Source organism: Tiliqua scincoides, chromosome 12, assembly GCF_035046505.1.
Source record: "Tiliqua scincoides isolate rTilSci1 chromosome 12, rTilSci1.hap2, whole genome shotgun sequence".
Lineage (NCBI taxonomy): Eukaryota > Metazoa > Chordata > Lepidosauria > Squamata > Scincidae > Tiliqua > Tiliqua scincoides.
Window position 1 is genome coordinate 13059273 of NC_089832.1, and position 23087 is coordinate 13082359.

General features: G+C 47.8%; 1 protein-coding gene across 7 annotated transcripts in view; it reads right to left on the bottom strand.

Annotated features, from left to right (window-relative positions):
* The window catches only part of DACH2 (dachshund family transcription factor 2), a 340677-nt gene that overhangs the window by 57546 nt on the left and 260044 nt on the right, over nt 1-23087 (bottom strand). For 4 of the 7 annotated variants that reach the window (XM_066639976.1, XM_066639974.1, XM_066639973.1 and 1 more), the window contains 2 exons: nt 6675-6810; nt 1707-1787 (listed from right to left, as the gene is read on the bottom strand). In XM_066639976.1, coding sequence (XP_066496073.1) covers nt 1707-1787; nt 6675-6810 — 217 coding nt within the window. The remainder of the gene's footprint in view (nt 1-1706; nt 1788-6674; nt 6811-23087) is intronic. The other 3 variants (XM_066639978.1, XM_066639977.1, XM_066639975.1) reach the window with 1 other exon arrangement.

Genomic DNA, 23087 nt, shown 5'->3' on the forward strand with positions numbered 1-23087 from the left:
AAAATTGGATCCAGGAAAACCTCTCTGAGTTGCATTCAACAAAGCAACCGTCAGACAGCTTGCTGAGTCATGGTGAGCGCATCAAATCTTTTGCGCAACCCTTGTTTGGACACACCGTCCCCGACATTAGTTTGTTTGTTCATGGAAATGCTTTTGGCCCACCTTCCCACCCACGCCGAATCTCAAGGTGCCTAGAAACACACAGAAACGGACGTCATGATTACGGATTAGACACCCATCAGCAAAATTTACTTTAAAAAAGGCTGCAACCAAACGAGAAACAATTCTGCAAGGGATCAAACAGATGGGGAGCTACCGCCCAGTCCAAAGCCATGCTGAAATAGCAGTGTCTTGACTGGGTTTCTGCAGACTGATAGGAAAGGACCTAATTAGAGATTCCAGGGTAGAGAAGTCCTCAACATGGGGCACCACCACCTCTAAGTCCCTGCTCTGCATAGCCCACCAGCCATACCTCAACCAGCAATAGGATATGGACAAGGGAGACACGGGTCTCCTAGAGATGGGACAAATAAATATCCTTTGTTTTGCAGAGAAATATCCATATACTTGTCGACAGAAGCATGGGTTCACATGAGGGAAGACTAAGAAGTGTTTACTGCCCTTCCCCTAAAGAAGCTCAGGCTGGCGTACACAGTCCCTCTCCCCTTTTAATCCCTACATCGAGTCTCTGGGATAGGTTAGATTAAGAGACAATGACTGGTCAAACGTCACTCAGGAAGGTTCATGGCTGAGTGGAGATTGGAATTCTGGTTCATCTAAAAGTCTATGTAGTACCCTGCACTGGGTCTCCTGGATTTACAACTCTAAACAAGAATCGGTATCACCAACCAAAGCCACAAACCACTTCATTAGGGAATTACGCATCATATCCCTCAATCTGTTCACTTAATAAAGCCTAGTTCTTTTGAACTTGCACATTCATCCTCCTCCTCATGGTTGTTTCTATAAAGCTTTCACCCCAAGAGGCTTAGGTCAAGTGACTCTAACTCTGCGAGAAAAGTCTTCAATTTTCTCAATGCTCTTATCAAACCTGACTACCAAAAGCAAGTGGAACATGCCAGGTTTTTTCTTCATGGTCATGTGACAAAGTAATGGGGCGGGGGCTTTGCAACAAATGGGCAAAAATCATTTCAGCCTGAAACAAGTCATGAATTATAAACAGTTATGAGCGTTCACCTACAGGCCAGAACAGTGTTGTGGATTGAAGGACAGAGACCAGGGACATCCCATCCATGTGGTCTACTGAGGCAGTCTCTTCTGGTAGTGGCTTGGCAGGCACTCCCACATTCTGCTTACCCAACTGCATCTAACATTCCCCCTCTGTGATTTTGAAAGGGAAGAGGGGAATGGAACAGAAGAGGAAGAGCAGAGGAGAAGAGAGTGAGGGACTAGACCAGGACAGAAAGTATAGAGGAGAAGAGAGTTACGGGCTAGAGTGTCTCTGAGTGTCACTCTAGCCCACCACTCTCTTCTCTTCTACTTTTCTTCTCTGCTCCCCTCAACCCTTTCAAATCCAGGGAGTGAGAGGAGAAGGAGAAGAGGCAGTAGTTGGCATATAGTCTCAGGCTTCAAGAGGTCTTGGGCCAGCCCTGAATGAGAGGCCACGATTGTGAACCATGTGACGATAACAATGAATTCTTATTCTGTGATCTTTTTGGAATGACAAAAATAAGGGAGGCAGTTACCTTTTTCCTTTGGGAGTTTTTTGGGGTTGGGCCCAGGCTCTTGATCCTCAGGTTCTCCTTCTCTAGTACTGGACAGCATAGCTAAGGGAAAGTCAGAGAGATAGAGACATAGAGAGAGTGGCAGATAGAGAGGGAGGAGGGGCACTGAACTACAAGATGGAACACATGCCTTCCCCCCAAGTATAAATTCAAAATGGCCAGTAAACTATCTGCTTGGGGGGAGGCGCTCTGTATTTTGTAGAAAGCATTTGGGGAGCTGGAATTGTATTTTGCCACATCCCCCTCTAGGCATGGTCAGGACTTTGCAACACAAATGGCCATAGATTTGCAGATTTGAGGGTAAAGCTTGAGCATAAAAAGCCAGTGAGAACCTATAAGTTCCAAAAGGCGTTCAGAGGGATGCCCTTGAGCACCTCAGTGCTCTTCGCGCATTGATCGTACTTGACTGCATGGCATCAGGTCATAGCGAGAGAAATTAAATGGTCAACCAAGGCCATCATAAAGAGTTCTCAGATGTCGTGCCAGAGTGGGTCAGGTGCTAGCCAATGGCTGAGTACACAAGCCACCCATCAGAAGTCCCATCTGGGCAGACACACCCTAACCCTGAACTACCCTGAATACTCAATACTGGTGGCAATGACAGAGCCCAGTGTGCCATCTGAGGGTGAAAAGGGATGCCATGGGAGGGCGGAGGCAGGGCAGTGGCTTGTCCTAGGGCCTCAGCAACCCAGCACAATATCACCTTATCCTCCCTACACCATAGCACCACATCCTCCAGTGTTCTAGATCACTTAAGGCCAGTGGCTGCCATGGCTTTTCCTCCTGGACGAGTGGGCTGTGGTTGAGTTCCCACACATTTACAGGTTTGACTGTTTAAGATAGGGCAAGAAATAGCTAACTGGATAAAGGCAGTGGCCAGACACTGTCTACTCCTTTGATTATAGATACCCTGGGATAATCTGCCCCCATACGAATCTGTCCATCCACTTTGTTCCACAGCAGAGGCCCTGCTCCATGTTCAGCCTCCTTCTGGTACTCATTTGGGGAGACACATGGCTGAACCTTTCCAGTTACAGACTCGAGAATATGAAAATCCCTCCCCTTTGAGGCGCAATTAGCTCCATTTATAGTTATTTGGTCATTACACCTGTCCAGGCAGATTTCGCTAGTTAACACCCTTATACTTTATTGTTTCATGTTTTACTATTGCATTTTTAATTTTATTCATAATCATATTGATTTTGTATTCTGATTGAGATGTAAGCTGCGCTTAGGTCCCCTTTTGGAGGGCAGGATAGTGGAGTAAAAGTCTTTAGATGAACAAAATAAAATATGAGGATGCTTCCACAGGAATTTTTTTAAAATTAAACTATTAAGAATTTTTTGTAATCCTTTTCCTTTAACGATGCTCCATTGATTGGTATCATGCTACACTTAAAATGTTAATGTCTTTTATGCTCTTTGAAATGCCACTGACACCATTTCTTAGTATGAGAGATGTCACATCTCCAGAAGCAAGCTTTGTATAAATGATGTGTTCGTCAGTGTTTTGTTTTTTTAAAATGGCAACCGCCCACCATATGTAGGATTGCGTCCTTCCACAAGAATGTGAAAAATGCTCGTTCATCCAATCACTCCAATTATAAAGCAGCTACATTTCCAGGATTCAAATTTTAAAAAAAGAATCCCCATGTTTTGCACTATGTCAGCTGTTCTTCAAAAACATCAAGAGGGGGACAAAAAAAAAAATAAAGCTTCATATGACTTGTGAAAACACCTCCAGCTGTCAGCGTATGGGGGACACACATATAGTTTGGAGCCCAAATTGTCATATAAAACTGTACAGCCTTGGATGATCAGACCTTCATGCATCTTCTGCCACAACAGACTTTCATCTGATGGTGGTGCATGAGAAGGATTTGTTTGTGTTGACCCCCATGAATTGACTCCTTTGGCATAGATAAGGGGGCAGGGGGTACATTATCTTGTGTACCTGCCTTCAGGGGGTATCTTAGAGGATTCACTTTGGGTTTTCAGCAAAACCCAGAAGTGCCTTTTGGAGGGCTCTAAGACACCCCTTGAGGCTTCTAAAATGTCATATAATTTTTTGGGGGGCGGGCTGTTATGGGGGAGTATGAGGGATATTAAAAATTTTTGTACTCCAGGTGCCAGACCCCTTACCTGCACCACTGATTGTGCCTTTGGAGGTCAGATTTGGAGGAACCTATGTTCCACTGACAGCTGAAAACTCATTTAGTTATTTTGGTGTGGTGCGTGTGGGTCAGTTTGATTGGCTAATTTCCAGATTTTGCTCAGGTTCCTTATGAGTTTTTTTAATTTATTCTGTTGAGTTGGTAAATTTGATTGCTTTTTAAAAAAAAATTGTTTAATTGCTTTTAAAGGACTTGTTCATGGCTTCATGTGTCCCCTTAGTGGGAGGGGGAAAGGCAGCCTATAAACAGGCTAACAAACAAACATATGGTCCGAATGCACTATATTTAATATATATATATATATATATATATATATATATATATATATATATATATATATATATATAAGCTGAGCACTAATTCAATATGGAAAGAGAAAGTGTGCTTGCCTTAGGCTGCAATCCTAACCTCACTTTCCTGGGAGTAAGTCTCACTGAACACAATAGGACTTACTTCTGAGTTGACTTGGTTAGGATTATGCCCTGAGTGATATAAAGAAAAGGAAGATGAGATTGAATACTGCAACAGGGTTCGGAGTGACTTCTGCTGAAATGTTCAAATTAACTAATTAAGACGAGTGATTCATTGAAAACAGTTGAGATGAAAAATGCTTTTAATAGACCAGAGGATATAAAGAATTGGTAATTATCTGTAATTCTTCTTCCTTAATAGAGAAATATAGACAGCGAGATGGCTAACTGATGGATGACAGATCGGAGACAATAATCAGTGCCGTTGAGAGAGTAAATTTTTTTTTTAAAGTAGCACCTGCAACATCAGTTGGATGTTCTCTTTTCCTGATTCCTGGTTTACTTACTTACGCTTGCGATTAAAACATTACGTTCTCCGCGCTTAACAGATTAGAGAATACCTAAAACAAACCAAAACACCCCCGATCCCCTTCAAAATCCTTGTGAAGGACTTCACCGTACACGGATTGGATGTTTGCCACCAGAGAGCAAATGCATTAAAACATGTGTGAGGGGTGCCCCGAAAAGGGGGGGTCTCTGTGCATCACCCGGCGGGGTGCCGAGGGTCAGCTGGATGGTCTCATGGGACCCCTGGGTGGGGTGTCCACCTCCCTGGCGTTCCTTGCAGGGAAAGCCTCAGACCAAGCCAGGGGGAGGGGGTTCACAACACCCTTGTCCTCCTCCCTGGAGGCAGGACCTGAGGCCCTTGGTCTTCAGGCAGGAGCTCCAGCTCCAGCCTCCTGCCTTCCCTCTCCAGAACCGCCTGTCATTAGGGGCTTCCCTGCTTTTATCTTCCCCATCCACACCATCGGCTCCTCCCCTTCCTCCCTCTCTAGGCTTAAAGGGGCCCTGACCCTGGTCTGCTTCCTCCTCTTTGGTGGTTAATGGTGACCCGGCCCTGCTCACTGCTCAGGTCAGGTGAGCCCTGGGGGGACGGTCTCTCCCACCCAGCCGCCCTACGTCTTACCTGGTCAGCTGGAGAGGTGGTGGCGGCTCTATGGCCAGGCAGTTCTGCTCCTGGCCTGCAGCCAGGTAAGGCAGGGGTCGGACAAGGGCTCGACCCCTGACAACATGTATGCCTATTTTCAGGCAAGGAGGAAAAGGGCGAGGTCTGGTACCTGGTGATACCTGATCAGTTCTGCCAACGTCAATAGAATTAAATGAGAAGGCACAAGAAGGTGAGGGCTTGCAATAAATAGGGTTTACTGGCATGCTTCAATTTAGCACAGCCTATACATTTCTGAAACTATAAGGCGAGGGGGAGGAAGAGTGTGACTTCTGTGACTTCACTATGGAGAGGAAGAGAGGCCACCCAGCATCTTCTCATCTGGAGTCCCCCAGCTGACGCCTCCCCATGCCCTATGGTGCCCACTGCCTCTTCTCCTCTTCGGCTAACTCCTTAACAGTCATTGGTGTGCCTCTTCTGCCGGTGCCAGCTGTCATAAAACAGTTGGTGGCAGTTGCAATAGATGCTCTAGCGGCACAGGAAGCCACAGGCTCCTGGAGCACCAGCGGGAAAGCCAGAGCCCTGCTCCAGAGCAATTGGACTGACACTGAAAAGGTAATGTGGTGGGGGAGGTGTGGGCAGGATGGAACGGGGAGAGATGGAGGACAGAACAGGGCAGCAATGGGGGGGTGCGAGATTAGTCGATTGGATCTGGGGAGGGTTTGGTGGTAGCAGTGGCTGCTGAATCCTAACCCCTTTCCTAGACCTAATCCTGCAGCATGGGTCCACGCGAACCTGTGCCAGCTATTTAGCTAGCACAGATCTGAGTAGCCACACACCCCTCCCTCGTGTTGTGGAGGTTTACCCCTAGGTAAGGGAATGATTGTTCTCTTATCCAGAGGATACCTCCGCAACTGCACCCCTCCCCTGCAGTGATACCCATTTGGTGCCACTGCATTGGCGGAGGTGGGGAAAGAATAGGATTGGGCTCTAATTGACAATTGAAAAGGGGGGGAATTGTACATACCCTATCGAGGCTTCCCACCTCTCCCTCTGTGTGCTCAGAAGTGGGCATGCCCGCCCCATGAGCTCTCCTTCTGACTCATCCCCCTGTTGTGAGTTGTCAGGCAACCGCTACGTGATACGGGGCCAAAGTGCCTTCCTCTTTCAGGCAATGAAGCCCCAACCCAACCCCACCTCAACCATCGGGCCCATGAGTCAACAGTATACCCTTGTGCCAAAGAGGTACATCACCCCACGGCTGGAGCCCCGGTGGGATCCCAGACACTCTTCCAGGATTCAGCAGAATGAAAAGAACCAAGGGTAATACAGTACCAACCAATTCTATCTGATGTGATGTCAAGCTGGGACGGAGAACTGGAGGCACTACTGCTTTGGTGCGAAGAGGCGTGACTCCTGGGCCTTTGACTCTCTTCCACAGATGGGGCAGGCGAGGGGCTGTCTTGAATTCTCTCCTAAAAAAAAAAGAAAAACAAATTAATATTTTCTGTCCCTTTGGTGTTTGCTCTAAAGCAAACTTTCATCTGCACTTCCCTACTTGGAACCTACCCTGGTTTTCTGATCCGTCCCAGCTCCTATTTTTGCCTTTGGGGGCAGATTTGGGGATATTTTGTAAACATGAGCGTGTGCCCCAGAATAGCTTTCCTTCCATCACCCATAACTGAGGTAGATGTTTTATAGTAAATTATCTGTTACCCTGCACGTGCCCGATCTTGTCTGTTCTCGGAAGCTAAGCAGGGTCAGGCCTGGTTAGTACTTGGATGGGAGAACGCCTGGGAATACCGGGTGCTGTAGGCTTATACCATGATCTCGGAAGCTAAGCAGGGTCAGGCCTGGTTCGTACTTGGATGGGAGACCGCCTGGGAATACCGGGTACTGTAGGCTTCTACCATGATCTCGGAAGCTAAGCAGGGTCAGGCCTGGTTAGTACTTGGATGGGAGACCGCCTGGGAATACCGGGTGCTGTAAGCTTCTACCATGATCTCGGAAGCTAAGCAGGGTCAGGCCTGGTTAGTACTTGGATGGGAGACCGCCTGGGAATACCGGGTGCTGTAGGCTTATACCATGATCTCGGAAGCTAAGCAGGGTCAGGCCTGGTTAGTACTTGGATGGGAGACCGCCTGGGAATACCGGGTGCTGTAGGCTTATACCATAGTCTTTCCAGACTGAAGGTTGCCAACCATATTAAATACTGTTAATATAATATATTAATATGGATAGAGTTATTATGGTGAATTATATGGACAGAGTGCAAAACTGGGCAGGCAAGGGATGGGAAGGTCAGGTGTGGCAAGCAGGTGGGTTTGGTGGTGGCAGTGGCTGCCAAATCCTAACCCCTTTTCCAGACCCGATCTTGTGGCACAAGCCCACACGGCCCGGTGCTAGCTATTTAGCTTGTGCAGGTTCAAGTAGACCCCCCCATGCCACTGAAGCTTACCCCCAGGTAAGAGGAGACCTCCTCAACTGCCCCTCACCGCAGGATGTCATTCTGGCATCTCTGCATTGGTAGAAGGGGAAAAAATAGGACTGGGCTCTCAGTTGTGATAAGTAGCATTGGTTGATTTTAAAAACATCGCCGAGAATTCTGCCAAAATTTGTTTATAATTGGGATAGTTATCGTACCCTCCGTAACAAGCAAACCTCAAAAGTCACGTAGAAAATACATATCACATACTACTTAATCCCTGACGGGGTTGTTTTTCCACTAATTATCTCTTATTTAATGAACATACAATAACTAATAAAACTTTAAAAGAGAAGCGTTTAATTGCCGCAGTGTTAAATTCACTAGTTAAACACATATTTGTTAAGCTTAAATAGATAGTAATCTATTCTAGGCCTTTTCATGCCTCTATATCTTTAGGGCATTTTTGATTTAAAAACAGTTTGAAATAAAACACTGGCACATTTTGCCAGGTGTCTGAATGATATTAATGCATAACTGTATTGGAAGGCCGGGGGGGGGGGGAGCAGATAGGTGTTATCTTTCAAGGGTATTGAAAGCTGGGGCCAGAGAAAGATCTCTTGGCACCCGAGATCCTCTTCATCTGGCAGTACACCAGCTCTGCCATTTCTCTTCTTTGTCCCCCCTCCTCTTCCTCTGAATTCAAAAAAAGAAGAGCAGAATGGAGCAGGAAAGGAAGGGTGGGTTGTGATGACCCTGACTTTGAATGACATCTAGGACTCAGGCTTGGATGAGGAGGAATGGGCTATGGTATTGTTGGCAACCTTCAGTCTCGAAAGACTATGGTATAAGCCTACAGCACCTGGTATTCCCTGGCGGTCTCCCATCGAAGTATTAACCAGGCCTGACCCTGCTTAGCTTCTGAGATCAGACAAGATCGGGAGATAGTGTTCAGTATAGGGAGATGGTTGGCAACCTTCAGTCTCGAAAGACTATGGTATAAGCCTACAGCACCCGGTATTCCCTGGCGGTCTTCCATCGAAGTATTAACCAGGCCTGACCCTGCTTAGCTTCTGAGATCAGATGAGATCAGGCATGTGCAGGGGCACCAAGTTGGCATTGTGCAGGACCCGTTCCCTAAAAAAGTGAAGGGGACCAGGCAGTGAGGAGCCCTGGAAACCTGAACATAATTCTCCTCCAAGACAGCTCACTTGAGGGGTCGGACCACAACACCCCAAGAACCTCTCAGCCTTCATTGCAGGGAATGTGATTAAGGCGAGAAGTGATTGAGAGGAAGAAGAGCTTTTGGCTCCAGATGTCCCATTTAGCATCCTCACCCTGCAGCTCTGGGGTGGAGCCTAACAGGGTCATCAGAGCTAAGCAGGTTGGTCCTTTGGAGCTCTCCAAGGTCCTGAAGCTCTCCAAGGTCCAAAGCAGGTTGGTCCTTTGGAGCTCTCCAAGGTCCTGAAACTCCACCTGCCTTGCCTTGCCTCACTACTCCTCATGGATTCCTATGGGAAACTGCAACAGGAGAGGGGAGAGCTGCAGTGTCCCCAACATCACCATAAACATCTAAAGGAGCAGCAACACATCCCTCTTCTTCTAATGGGACATGGAGTGTCTGATGCAAGAGACGCTTCATCTGCATTTTTTGGGGAGAAACCTGCACTGTGCACTGTCACCAGTGGAGATTTGACTGGCATAGACCAGTGGTCTCCAAACCGGAGATGCTGTCCAGCTGAAAAGCCCTCCCTGTCCTAGTCAGTGCTTACAGATCTGCCACACTGCTGCTACTCCTGGCATCCAATGTTGTCACAAGGATGCTCTAGGCAGTTGTGTCTACTGCCAATAGCTCCAGCAGGCTTTGCGACAGGATGTCCAGGCAGACGCGAGGGGAGGGCTCTCTCCAAATGCTGGATCCAGCCCAGGGACTGGGATTTGGAGAGCCCTGGCATAGACAGAGCCTTCCTGATGGTGACCCCTGGGGTTTTAAACTCGCAATCATAGGATGTTCACAATGCCTGCCTTTTTAAGAGGGCTCTGACAACTCACCTCTTTCATTGCAGGATTATTTTGGGAGTGGGGGGGGGGGTTAGTAACTGTTAGGGTTGTTGTTCTCTTTTTCTCAAGACTTCTCCCCCACTCAACAGATGCTATTTCAACCTAGTGTTGTTTTCATTTTGTAGCTGGCTCTTAGGTTGTGTGATTGTGTTTTGTCAAGCTTTAAATTTTTGCAAGCTGCCTTGAGGGCACGCGAAAAGCAAGACATGATTCTAAAAAGGATGGTACAGCGGTTTGGGAGATGGACTTAGGACTGTAAGATCCAGGTTTCAATACCCGCTCAGCTGTGAAGCTTCCTGGGTGACCTTGGGCCAGTCAATGTCTCACCGACCTCACAGGGTTGTGGTGAGAACCAAAGAAAGGAAGCATGTACATCATCCCGAGCTCCTGGGAGGAAGGGTAGGTAGTATAGAAGTGTGAAGAATCAATCAATCAAACAATCAATCAGCAAGCAGTATGGTGATATAGGATATCAGATGAGCAGGACATGGAGTTCAGCAGTGTCAACACTGACCAGCAGCAGATCTCTAAGGTTGCATACCTGGGTATTTCTTTCTTTGGGGTGGAACCTGGAACTTTGTGCATCCAAGCGGTTGCTATCCCATGCAAGGGTGGCCTTTTCCTCCTGAACTACCGAACCGCTTCACTTGTCAACAGCATGCCCTAGTGACCCTCTCTGAAAACAGCAAGCCAGCCGATCTTGCTTTTAACTAGAAGTGTAGACAAGCAGTTGGAAGGCGGAAGCGTTTCCATTCCCCATGTCTGTGGCAAGCAAGGCCCCAGGAGGTCTCCACCTTTGACTCTTGGCCAAATACACTGAGAGGCTGCTAGCAGTTGTTCTGAACAAGCAAGAGTGCAAGGGGTGAGATTTCCTGGATTGAGAAATTCTCTCTGTCTCAAAGTCAGTAAGGAAATGCATCTTTGGGCTATCTCTTGCCGAAATACATACCGGCGGCTTCTTCTTTTGTAAACAGATCCATTTTTCAGCCCGGTAATCAGTATGCATCTATTAAGCTACTTAACGGCAATGAGCTGTGGTTCATTAGGTAGCTACTGTGGTGTCTCCATCTAGTTAAAATTTCACAGCAAGTTAATCTATTTTATTACAAATGAGAACACAAGCGATAATGTCCCCACCATTTTCCAAACAGAGGGTTAACAGTATTTGTGACAAATCAATGAGGGCATTTAAATAGGAAAATTGCAAATCTCAAAAGCCTGAATGTCTTTTCACACCTTGATGGCTTCATTTTGTCATTTGTAGATTTTACAGTTCCATTGCTCTTTATATATTTCAGTTTTCTTCTGAAAATAGCTGTCGTTCCGCTAGCCCAATACATTAAAGGCTGCCTTCTAAAGAGCAGATTGCTACACACACACATAGGCATGCAGGCACGTACATACACAAATATTAGGTTGTTGCACCTAAGAAAACTCTATATTTTTCTGAGTTAAACCATTTCTGCCCAACGTTGCATATACGCAACGAGGATCAAATGCGTACACATGTGGGCCGGGCAAAAAACAACCTGAGTCTTTGCTTTGCTGTCATGAAGTAGCACCAAATTGACATGATACCTCAAAGTACAATGCCATGATTCCCACTCCATGGTAGCGCACCAGCCACCATCTTTGGACCTTCTCATTTTTCTCTTCCCACTCTCTGGATTCAAAAAGGAACAAAGCATCAGAGGAAGTGTGGAGAAGATAAGAGTGGTGGACTAGAGTGTCATAGGAACTGTGGAAGAGAGTGGTAGGTCAAAGCGTCGGGGGAAGTGTAGAGGAGAGTGGTGGGCTAGAGTGGAGGAGAGCAGAGTGGTAGACCAGAGTGTCAGACACATGGTAAGAGGAAGTAGTTACTCAGAGTTGGACTCCCCTTCTCCATCACCTGATTATTGCCTAGGGATAATGCTCAAACCAAATCAACATGACTGCTGTATTCTGACTTTTGATATACAATGCATTTTGAACAGCTTTATAGCCCTCCTTTTCTTTTTTCCCTTAGTAGATTATAAATGTTGATTATATTTTTTCCCCCCAACTAGTTTGAACATAATAGATAATGGTATGATACTCGGCTAGTAATTGGCCCAATTTATTTTTATTGTTAATTATTAAAAATATGCCTATGCAGCTTTTCAAACACACAAACAAAAGTTTACAAAGCAGTTTCCACAGCAGAATAAATGGAAAGGCAGTTCCTTGTCCCATCTTGAAGGCAGAGGGGAGATTCCATCAAAGGGCTACTGGAAAAACTGGGGTGGACATGGGTGGTTGCTCCCCTCCCCCGCTAAATATAAAAAGGATGTGGCATCACCTAGTGTGAGAGGCCAGTGTGTCACCCCCACGTGAAACCCCATGCCTCTGTCCCAAGAATCCCAAGAATCCCCTGTGCCAATCTTTTAGCCACCTCTGACTAGACAAGCACCAGGATATGCAGTAACGGAGCATACAGGCCTCAAACCTCATGATCAAGCCAAACTAGATGTGAAGTTAAGATGATTTTAACCCTTATGAACTGTGTTTTTTGTTAGCCAGTAGCAGCGGTAGGGTTTGTATCACCTGGTGCAGGAGGCCAGAGTGTCACCTCCATGATGGACCTCCTCTCAGGCAGTGGGCGGGACAATGCCCTGGGTGGAAAGCATGGTGATGCACCACTGCCCCTGCTTTTTTTTGGCTATAACTTTTGATAGAAGAGAGCTATTTCAACGGGGTTTGTTTCATTGCATCCTGCATGAAATTACTCATTGATTGATATATAACATGATGGTATTATTTAAAAATACCAAGATTTAAAAATTTTGACCAGCAGTGGTGTCACCCCCCCGAATGAGCATCACCCAGTGCAACCCACACTCCCTACAACCCCCTAGCAACACCACTGATAAAAGGACAACCACTGCCTCAGTAGTGCATGTTTACCCAGTAAGGAGAAATTGAGTAGCAGTGAACTTTGTTTCGGAAACTGTAAAAAGGATTCTTATCTGTTAACTGTGTTATCGCTGTTCTTTCATAGGGTCATGGTTGGCACCACAGTTCCTTGTTCACGCATGGATCTCCCCTTTGTCTTTGACTGTATATTTATTTGGCTTAATATTGACTTTTGTAAATATTGACTTTTGTTTAGAGATATATTTTTATATATTTATAATTGGGTGAGCTCTGAAAAAATTTTAAGGCCCGAAGGGAACAAGAACACATTTCAAAAGCATTTTATGAATTTTGGAATGTAATCATTTCTTTTTCTTTTCTTTTAAAGCAGAAACATTGTGAAGATCTTGCCTATGTGCCCCCCCTGTGTTACCTCGTCACCATCTATCTTATCTTTCCTCTTCTCTTTCTGGAGCTAAACCATAAATTCTCCCCCAAAGACCTTTTTTGTAGTATTAAATCCCTTTTGAAGGACAATATATTTTGGCGCCTTACTAAAGAATGGTTTCTTGGTTTGGCTCAGAAAATGTAGCTACACAACTTGACATTATTAATTCTAGCCTTGATTTAGGTTAATGGCACCAAATCCATTTGTTCTCCCAGTAATCTAGAACATCCTTTGTTGCTTCTTAGGCTGTGTCCCCTCTTAAGTGGTACTCCAGAGCCAAGGGGTGTAGGAGTGGGCCCCGATTCTGCAAACGGAGGAGGGCTATAAACTAAAGAGAGTCAATGCAGAGCAAGCCAATCTCCATGATAATGGAAGCGCAGCCCTCCACACCATGGGGAATGAGGCAGAGAAACACCAACCTCATTGCCAGGCCATGGAGATCCTCCTTACCCATGAGATATGGCAGTCATGTGGGAATTGGAGAGAAAACAGGGACTGGGTGTTACAGGAGTGTTGCCAACTCTGGCTGAAGCTACTCCTGAAGTTTAAAAAAAATCTAACACGATACAATGTTGGGAACATGTGGAGGCAGGACTGGCCAAACCATGAGGCCAACTGAAGCAGTTGCCTTAGGCAGCAGACTGGCATTTAGGTGCCCACTTCCATCCATCTGCTGGCCTCCAGTGACCCTCTTCCTCCCACTCCCTGGATTGGAAAAGGAAGAGGGGGACACAGCAGAAGGTGGAGGAAAGGAGAACAGTGGGGTAGGGTGTCAGAGGTTGGCACATCACCAGGGAAGGGGGGGGCAGCATTTGGCACTCCACCTCAAGTGGCAGGAAGTCCTGGGCCAGCCCCGCCTGTTGAAATCTGCAGGATTGCTTTCAGTAGTTACCTGGAGATCAATGCCAATTTCCAGAGGCTCCCAGCCAATTCTGGAGAGCTGGCAATCCTAGCTGGGGATGAAGCAGGAAGATAATGGTGGCTGGACGGTAGCATTTAAGATTCAAAGGTAGTCAGGCCAAGAGAACTGAGGTGGGTGCCTCCCCCACACCCAGTCTGTTGCCTGAAGCGACAACTTCAGTTGGGCTCATGGATGGGCCAGCCCTGGAATATGGGTCTTCGGCAGGGCTGAAAGGAATGCTTTCCCCTTGGGGGGAGCGGGAGATTGTTTTGTGCTGTGGGGGAGGGAAAGGGGGGCTTGGCCGCTCCTGCCTGGGAAGATGGTGTGCTGGGGCTTCGCCTGCTGCCGTAATGCGCTGTGAGCCCTCTACGTCTGTATATGGTGAGTGTGGCTGACAGCAGCCAGGGTCCCCTCCTGGCTTCCTGCCACCCTGAGCGTGGCTGGCAAGGGGTGGGGGCGCCAGGCGGGTGGGCTTCCAGTGGGGGGTCAGTGGGGGCGCAGAGGCAGGAGGGGGAGCCCAGGCAGGGCTGCCTGGGTGGGGAGAGGCAGGGGCAGCTCCCAGGAGAGGGCAGAAGGCGCCTGCAGTCCCCTTGTGGGCATCTCCTGTGCACACAGCTGTGGGGTGAGGCTTGGCACAATGAGGCAATGGGGATGACCTCACTTTTGTCTTGTAGGGCAATAGGTGAGGCAGAGCAGTGGGAGAGGGGGGGAGTGTTGACTTTGCAAGGGTGGGTGGGTGGGTGGGGAAGAGGGAGGCTGTGGAAGGGCTGCCTGTGTAACTCCATCTTTACCTTGCTTTTCTGGGGTGCCATGGGGAGCAGGAGGGCAGAGATGGGGCTGTGGGAGCCTTAGAAAGGGGTGCTCTTTCAGGAGCAAGAAAGATGGGGGTTGACCTGGGGAAAATGAAGAGTGCTAAATTCAAGGGTGCCGTCTTAGCATGAACCGTCCCAGTGTGTGCCCAGGGTGACCAGAGGTCCTCTTTTTCCAGGACATGTCCTATTTTTTAGCCCCATGTCCTGGAAAAGAACTTAAATGTCCTGCTTTTCCCTGTGAGCAGGCAACACATCCCCTCTTGTAATTAATAAATTATATGTAATACAGTTTTAAATTCAATAATAAGTAATTTTAAATTAGGCACATGAGATCAATAATACAATATATAATAAATATATAATCTATATATTGATCAATATATAATCAATATAGATGAGTGTTTTTAGCTTTTATTTTGTGGTCCTACATTTTTCTTCAATATCCTACATTTTGGGGTGACTTGTCCTCTTTAATTGTTATGACATCTGGTCACCCCGTGTGTGCCTCAGAGTGCCGTCTCCGGGCCCAATCCTATCCAGTTTTCCAGTGTCGGTGCAGCCATTCTAATGGAGCATGCACTGCATCTTGTAGTGGGGAGTCAGTCACAGAGGCCTCCTCAAGGTATGGGAACATTTGTTTCCTTACGTCTGGGCTGCATCAGTGCTGGAAAGTTAGATAGGATTGGGCCCTCAGTCAAGATATATCTATCTTGACAATAAGTATATTGTCTGGTTAGCACAGGAAGGAGAGCTTGCAGCAGATCATAAAGGTAAAAAAAAACTATATATGCAGTGTTAGCTTCATTTTAGATGTCAGAAGGGTTTTGTGGCTCCCAAGGTTTTATTTTCTCCGGAAAACGGGTCCAAATGGCTCTTTGAATGTTTAAGGTTGCCGACCCCTGCCCTAGTCTTTCGAGACTGAAGGCTGCCAACCACCAGAGCCCAATCCTGAACTCAGCGCTCCGGTTTTCTGCCGGAGCGCACTGTCGCAAACATGCTGTAAGGCATGTCTGTGAGGCTTATTGCCAGGGCAGCGCCCGTGCTAGGCCAGCGCTGGCTGGCGCTGGGCCAGCGCCCATCCTCTGTTGCTCGGTGGTCTCATGGACCGCCGAGCCGCGGCATGGAAAGCGGGGGAGGGGAGGAGACATTCCGGGGAGGGGGGGCAGGCAGAGGGCAGAGAGAGGGCAGGGAGGAGGCGGGGCGGGGAAAGGGCGGGCGGGAGGCGTGCCATGGGGAGGGAGGGAGCTCTGCTCCACCGGATCCTGTCCGTTTGTGTAGAGCACGGCACCCTACACAAATGCATTTACCTGGTGCGTAAACAGAGTAGCCCCATTGTGGGGCTGCTTCCCTTACCTGGGAGAAGAGGACAAATGTCCCCTTCCTCCAAGGTGCTGCCCGCGGTAGCCTGAGGCGCACAGGATCTGACGGCAGCCGTTTTCGCTGCCGCCGAAGCTGGGCGCCCCAGGCAGCTCAGGATTGGGCTGTTAATTATCTAAAACAAATAAACAAACAAACAAAAAACCCAAAGAATGCAACAGTCAGTTATTAAGCAGCAGGAAGGCATCCCAGTCCAAACCCTCTTAATGAAGAGAGAAAACAAACTGCCCCAATGTTGCAGTTCAAGCAGTCACAGGGGCACTGATAAATTCCTCTAAGATCAGAGGGTTGTCCTCTCCTATAGCACCCATAGGCTAAGGGTAAATTTGGGAGGAAACAGTCAATGGGTCTTCTGGGTATTTTAAATGCACTGCCCAATCATCTTATTGCCTAACCATTCTCTCCCATCACATAACCCCCCCTCCAAAAATAAAATAAACTATTCACTGTTCGCCTTCTTCAAACTAATTAAGCCTTTACTTGGAGCTCTCTGCAGTCTCCTTTCTGCTAGGAAAACATTCCTTGTTTGATGCTGCTGCCTGACTGATTAAATGATGTTCCCAGGCCTAATGACCTTAATGCTATTTCCAGTCCACATTAGGGCTATATTTGTTATGAACTGCAAATGCTAATGGCTGAGCCAACATTTAAAGGACCTGGAGCAGAACAAAAGGCAAATGGTCTCGAGCTGTATTCCCAGGTTCATTTTGATAGGAAATTCACATGGATTGGCAGCTCAAAAATAGTTCTCCCTCTGCTGAAGACAAAACCCCAGTGCACAGGGGTTATTCCAATCAGAATTTTTTTTTTTCTTAAAAGCTACCCTTGAGCTTTGAGAGAATGTTATTTCCTGCTTTAGAAATGGGTTATGTCAGAATGCCAGATGCAAGGGAGGGCACCAGGATGCAGGTCTCTTGTCAGGTGTGCTCTCTGGGGCATTTGGTGGGCCGCTGTGAGATACAGGAAGCTGGACTAGGTGGGCCTATGGCCTGATCCAGTGGAGCTGTTCTTATGTTCTTAACTACAATTCCCAGGAAGCCTTGCAGGTCTCTTGTTACCTGGTGTGCTCCCTGGGGCATTTGCTGGGCCGCTGTGAGATACAGGAAGCTGGACTAGATGGGCCTGTGGCCTGATCCAGTGGGGCTGTTCTTATGTTCTTAACTACAATTCCCAGGAAGCCTTGCAGGTCTCTTGTTATCTGGTGTGCTCCCTGGGGCCTTTGGTGGGCCGCTGTGAGATCCAGGAAGCTGGACTAGATGGGCCTATGGCCTGATCCAGTGGAGCTGTTCTTATGTTCTTAACTACAATTCCCAGGAAGCCTTGCAGGTCTCTTGTTACCTGGTGTGCTCCCTGGGGCATTTGGTGGGCCGCTGTGAGATACAGGAAGCTGGACTAGATGGGCCTGTGGCCTGATCCAGTGGGGCTGTTCTTATGTTCTTAACTACAATTCCCAGGAAGCCTTGCAGGTCTCTTGTTATCTGGTGTGCTCCCTGGGGCCTTTGGTGGGCCGCTGTGAGATCCAGGAAGCTGGACTAGATGGGCCTATGGCCTGATCCAGTGGGGCTGTTCTTATGTTCTTAACTACAATTCCCAGGAAGACTTGCAGGTCTCTTGTTATCTGGTGTGCTCCCTGGGGCCTTTGGTGGGCCGCTGTGAGATCCAGGAAGCTGGACTAGATGTTCATAAGCTGTTCTTATGTTTATAGGTCTTAGACCCTCATCCCTAAAAAACAAGCTCTTGTTCCTACTTTTTGCACTGGACAGAAAACTGGACAGAAATATATGACTTCAGAACTGAAAGAGGCCTGCTAGTAAGGACCAGGGCCTGTCCACCCGTGGGGCTCTCAGCTGCCTCAAGTGGCAGACTGATGGGGGCATTCAGCCCCCTCAGCAAGGCCAGCCCAACCATGAGGCCAACTGAAGTGGTGGCCTTAGGCAGCAGATTGGTGGGGAGTAGCCATCTCTGCTTTTCTCCACCGCTCCATCTTCTCCTTCCTGGATTGGAAGAGGGGGGCAGAGAGGAAGAGGAAATGTGGAAGGGAGGAGAGTGCTGAGCTCAAACACTGAAGAGTGGGAAGAGCAGAGGCTGGCGCATCATTGGGCAGGGGGCAGCATTTGGTAGGGGAGGGCAGCATCGAGCATTAGGTTGTCTTGGGCCAGCTATGTCTATCATTGCTCCTTTTCCCATTGCCTGAATCTGACAAGGAAAAGGGCAGAGGCTCAGAAGAAGAAGAGTGTTGGCAACCTTCAGTCTCGAAAAACTCTGGTATCGCGCTCTGAATGGTGGTTCTGGAACTGCGTCTAGTGTGGCTGAAAAGGCCCATTCGGGAGTGACAATCCCTTCCACACCGGGAGCAAATGCAGCCTGTCCCTGGTCTGTCTCCTTGGCTATGGGCCTTTCTTCTTTGCCTCAGTCTGTTGGCCAAGTGTCTCTTCAAACTGGGAAAGGCCATGCTGCACAGCCTGCCTCCAAGCGGGCCACTCAGAGGCCAGGGTTTCCCACCTGTTGAGGTCCACTCCTAAGGCCTTCAGATCCCTCTTGCAGATGTCCTTGTATCCCAGCTGTGGTCTACCTGTAGGGCGCTTTCCTTGCACGAGTTCTCCATAGAGGAGATCCTTTGGGATCCAGCCATCATCCATTCCCACGACATGACCGAGCCAATGCAGGCATCTCTGTTTCAGCAGTGCATACATGCTAGGGATTCCAGCTCGTTCCAGGACTGTGTTGTTTGGAACTTTGTCCTGCCAGGTGATGCCAAGAATGCGTCGGAGGCAGCGCATGTGGAAAGCATTCAGTTTCCTCTCCTGTTGTGAGCGAAGAGTCCATGACTCGCTGCAGTACAGAAGTGTACTCAGGACGCAAGCTCTGTAGATCTGGATCTTGGTATGTTCCGTCAGCTTCTTGTTGGACCAGACTCTCTTTGTGAGTCTGGAAAACGTGGTAGCTGCTTTACCGATGCGTTTGTTTAGCTCGGTATCGAGAGAAAGAGTGTTGGAGATCGTTGAGCCAAGGTACACAGAGTCATGGACAACCTCCAGTTCATGCGCAGAGATTGTAATGCAGGGAGGTGAGGAAGAGGAAGTGTAGAGGAGAGGAAAGTGGTGGGCAAAAGTGGTCTCTCACACCTCTACACTTTCTTTCCCACAATGCACTTGTGCACTGATAATGCAGAAGGGTCAAAGGAAGGAACTAGAAGCTGCAAGTGACAGCAAGTTCATATACACAGTGCTCTGTACAACACACACACACACAAAAATGAAGGATTCCTAGTGCATCATTTCCATTTTGGAAATCAGATCAGTGATTTCAGAATTACAAAATATTGAGAGATGTTCAGATGAGAATTTCAGAAGCATCCCTCTCTGCTAGCCTGAGAAGACAACCCCATGTCATTCTCCTGCTTTTTCAGCTTCCTGGATCTCCCCACCTTCCCAATCTGAACAACCATCGCAAGGACTTCATACTGCTTTATAAACTTTTCAGTCGATTCTCAATAAAGTTAGCACACAATGAAGAAGAAGAAGAAGAAGGAAAAAAAAAAAGACAACATTTCAATTAAGAACAGGACCAAAATGGCCTTTGAAAACTGGCAGCATTTAAAATTTGACAGCTGTGAAAACCCAGTTTAAAATTAGATGCAAACCAAGACTGTTTATGGGAGCATTCAAAAAAGATTCTCAGAACCAGAACATCGGTGATGTAGTGTGTACAATGACAGAGTTTGGAATATCTCTTTGCACAGTGAGTTTTGCAGGGTGACTGCCAGAACCCATGAAAACCCAGCTTGGAGGTATCCTTCCAGAATTTTGTTGCAGTTGTAGGGGGCAACTTGGCTCCAGGTGTCTGTGAAGCTCCTGTAGCACATGTGGTCACCCCCCCTCCATTTGATTTAGCAACAACTTAGCACAGCAGAATAGACTGAGAGAGCGTGGCTGTGCCGATATCACTCAGTCAACTATGGGAGCCAAATGTGAACACAGATTTCTGCATCCTCACTCCTGCGCATGCTCTGTAAACCAGATCCCTGGTCCACTACAACGAAACGTAATTTCTTTAAGCTTTGCAAACTGCGTAACTGACCAGATCTTCCTTTTGGTGAATTGCACGCATGGATGTGTTCCCTCTGCTGAGAGTGTATCAAGAGAGGTATCAAGAATCTGGGAACTGGGCTCTTTCTATTTTGGCGATATGAGGAAACACTCTATGGAGAAGATAGAATGCTCACAGTACTAATCCCAGATGCCTCAGCTTCACCCAAATCCTTGCACCAGGAGAACTGAGGACCCTGCAATGGAGTCTACATCCTGCCAGTCTCTCTCTCTCACACACATACGGTGCCATGGTCTCCTTACTTCATCAAGAACACTAGGAGCACAATCCTAACCAGGTCTACTCAGAAGGAAGTCCTATTTTTTTTTCAATGGGGCTTACTCTCAAGAAAGTGTGGTTAGGATTGCAGCCCTGGTCATCCAACAATCCCATGCGAGACAGATGAAAAGGTTGCTCCTAGGACATGGTCTGGGGGCAAATGACAGAGCCATCTTGCGGAAGCTTAGCAGGTTTAGTCTTGCTCTGTACCTGGATGGGTGACCACCTGGGACTCCCATATCTCTTGAGTTCCACCACAGAAAGAAGATGGGATATCAATGTGATTCAATAAATAATACTTCATTGCAACAAGTCTGGGCATCCAAAACTGGAGTACAGTGGGCCCTACTTATCTGTAGGCTCTGGATCTGCAGATTTGACTCAACACGGATCCAACTCCTTGTTGGAGGGCCTCACAGGACCTCCCAAATGCAACCAGAAGAGACTTCCAGTCACATCTGGGAGGTCTTCTGAGGCACAGCCTCCCCATATCTCAGAAGGTCTCCCAGATGCATCTGAAAGGCAGGGTCCCCCATAGATTTGATTATCCGTTGAGTTGGTATCAACCGGTGGTTCTGGAACAAATCCCCTGCAGATTTAGAGGGCCCACTGCACTGGCCTGAGATGGAAGCAGAAAAGTCAACCCACGGTCCCTCTTCCCACTTTGTCCTTTTTGGAAAAGAGTGAGCACTTCTGAACAGCCAGAGCTGCTTAAAATTCTGATCCTCGGAATTAGATAAGATTAGATTCGTGGTGGGCCCAAGTTTCAGAGAAAGAGAAAGTTTTCTCAGCGGAGCTGTAAATCTCTGAAGGCAAAGGATTTATAACAGAGTTTCTGACAGAGTCTTAATGACAGAAGTGCTAGGAGGAGTTGCTAAACGCATCAGGTTAGATTATAGGCGGCGAGGAAGAGTCTCCATACCTGGCTACCGTGGCTCGGACTAATTTATAGTGTTCTTGTCAAGAAGAAATCAAATTTCATAGTTATGACATTTCTTTCCAAGGTACTGAACGTTCACTTTGCTGAGAAGGCACATTTTGGAGCAGGGGGCAGGGGAAGGGGGGGGCAAAAGAGGGAGAGACCATTTTGTTCTAAATGGCAAATGTGATCTATAAGATGAAGACATGATGACTTCATTCCAGGACTTCCACGAAGCGGGCGTTTATCACGCCGGGGCGAAGCTAGTCAAGCTGTGTTATAGCCTGAGGTTAGGGTGACACCACTGGAATGATGTCAAATAGGGCATGTGGGTCTGTGCCTCTCAAACCAGGCCTCCCGGCAGCCAGGTTTCAGCACCTGATCCCTCTGGTGCCATCACCCACGTCCCAGCCAGCAGCAAGCCAGCGATACTAAAACTTCATGGATCTTTGCTCAAGGGTGCAACGCCAGGCTGCAGTGTCTCCGGAGCGCAATGTTAGGCTGACTATTTCATCTCACCAGCTCACTGGGTGATCCGAAGCAATGAGTGGTGGAATGGCCTTGCATTCATTGTGTACCTGCCTGGCCCCTCTACCCTACCAAGCCTCCAGGCTGGCCTGCTGATTGCCTCTGGGCCAGCTGTGCTGGACCAAGTCATGATAGTCCAGCCACACAGCCAAGCTATCTCCAATAGTCTAGCCCAGGGGTATCCAAAGTTTTTGGCAGGAGGGCCACATTGTCTCTCTGAGGGGGACAAGGGGAAAAAAAGAATCAATTTACATTTAAAATTTGAATAAATTTACATATGTTTACATAAATGAATATTTTAAAGATGAACTTATATGAATGATTGAAGGTCTTGCAATAGCTCAAGGCCTATAAATGGCCGTGCACAAAGCAAGGCTGGCCTTTCCTTTGCTGCCGCTACTGCATCACAGATGTGAAACAGCAAGCAGTGGAGGGAGCCCTCATCCCACAGCTCACGTGAGAGGTCAAACAGTCGCCCTCATGCTGAGAGCAGTTGCGTCGGGCCAGTGCGGGCTCCAACAAATCTCCGGAGGGCCAGAGGCTCATTGGACACTGGGGGCTCCCTGAGGGCCACATTGAGAGGTCTCAAGGGCCGCAAGTGGCCCCAGGGCCAGGGTTTGGGCACCCCTGGTCTAGCCCACTGTTATACTCTCCTCCACAATCCTCCTCTGCTCCATTTCCTTCTTTTTTGAACACAGAGAAGGAAGAGGACTAGGAGTGGTGGAAGTCAGGGGATGCCCTGCCAAGTCACAACCCGAGGCCTCAGCTGACCTCACAAAGGGCCTGGTTTTGCATTGATTTCTGTCATCTGCAGCTCCCTCTAAGAATACCAAGAGAAGAAAATGTTCAGAAATCCAAAAATTACACTTTCAGAAACTGGAACAGCTGTCTAGGACCAACTTCATTGTTGCCCAAAGAGACATCACTTTCCATGCAGAAACAGATCGATGTGGGAGTCAGGAGGGCTAGAACCACGAGCGTAATCGTGAAAAGGTGGGGTTGCGCACAGCGCAGGGACTTCGCCTGCAGCAAGGGAGGAGAC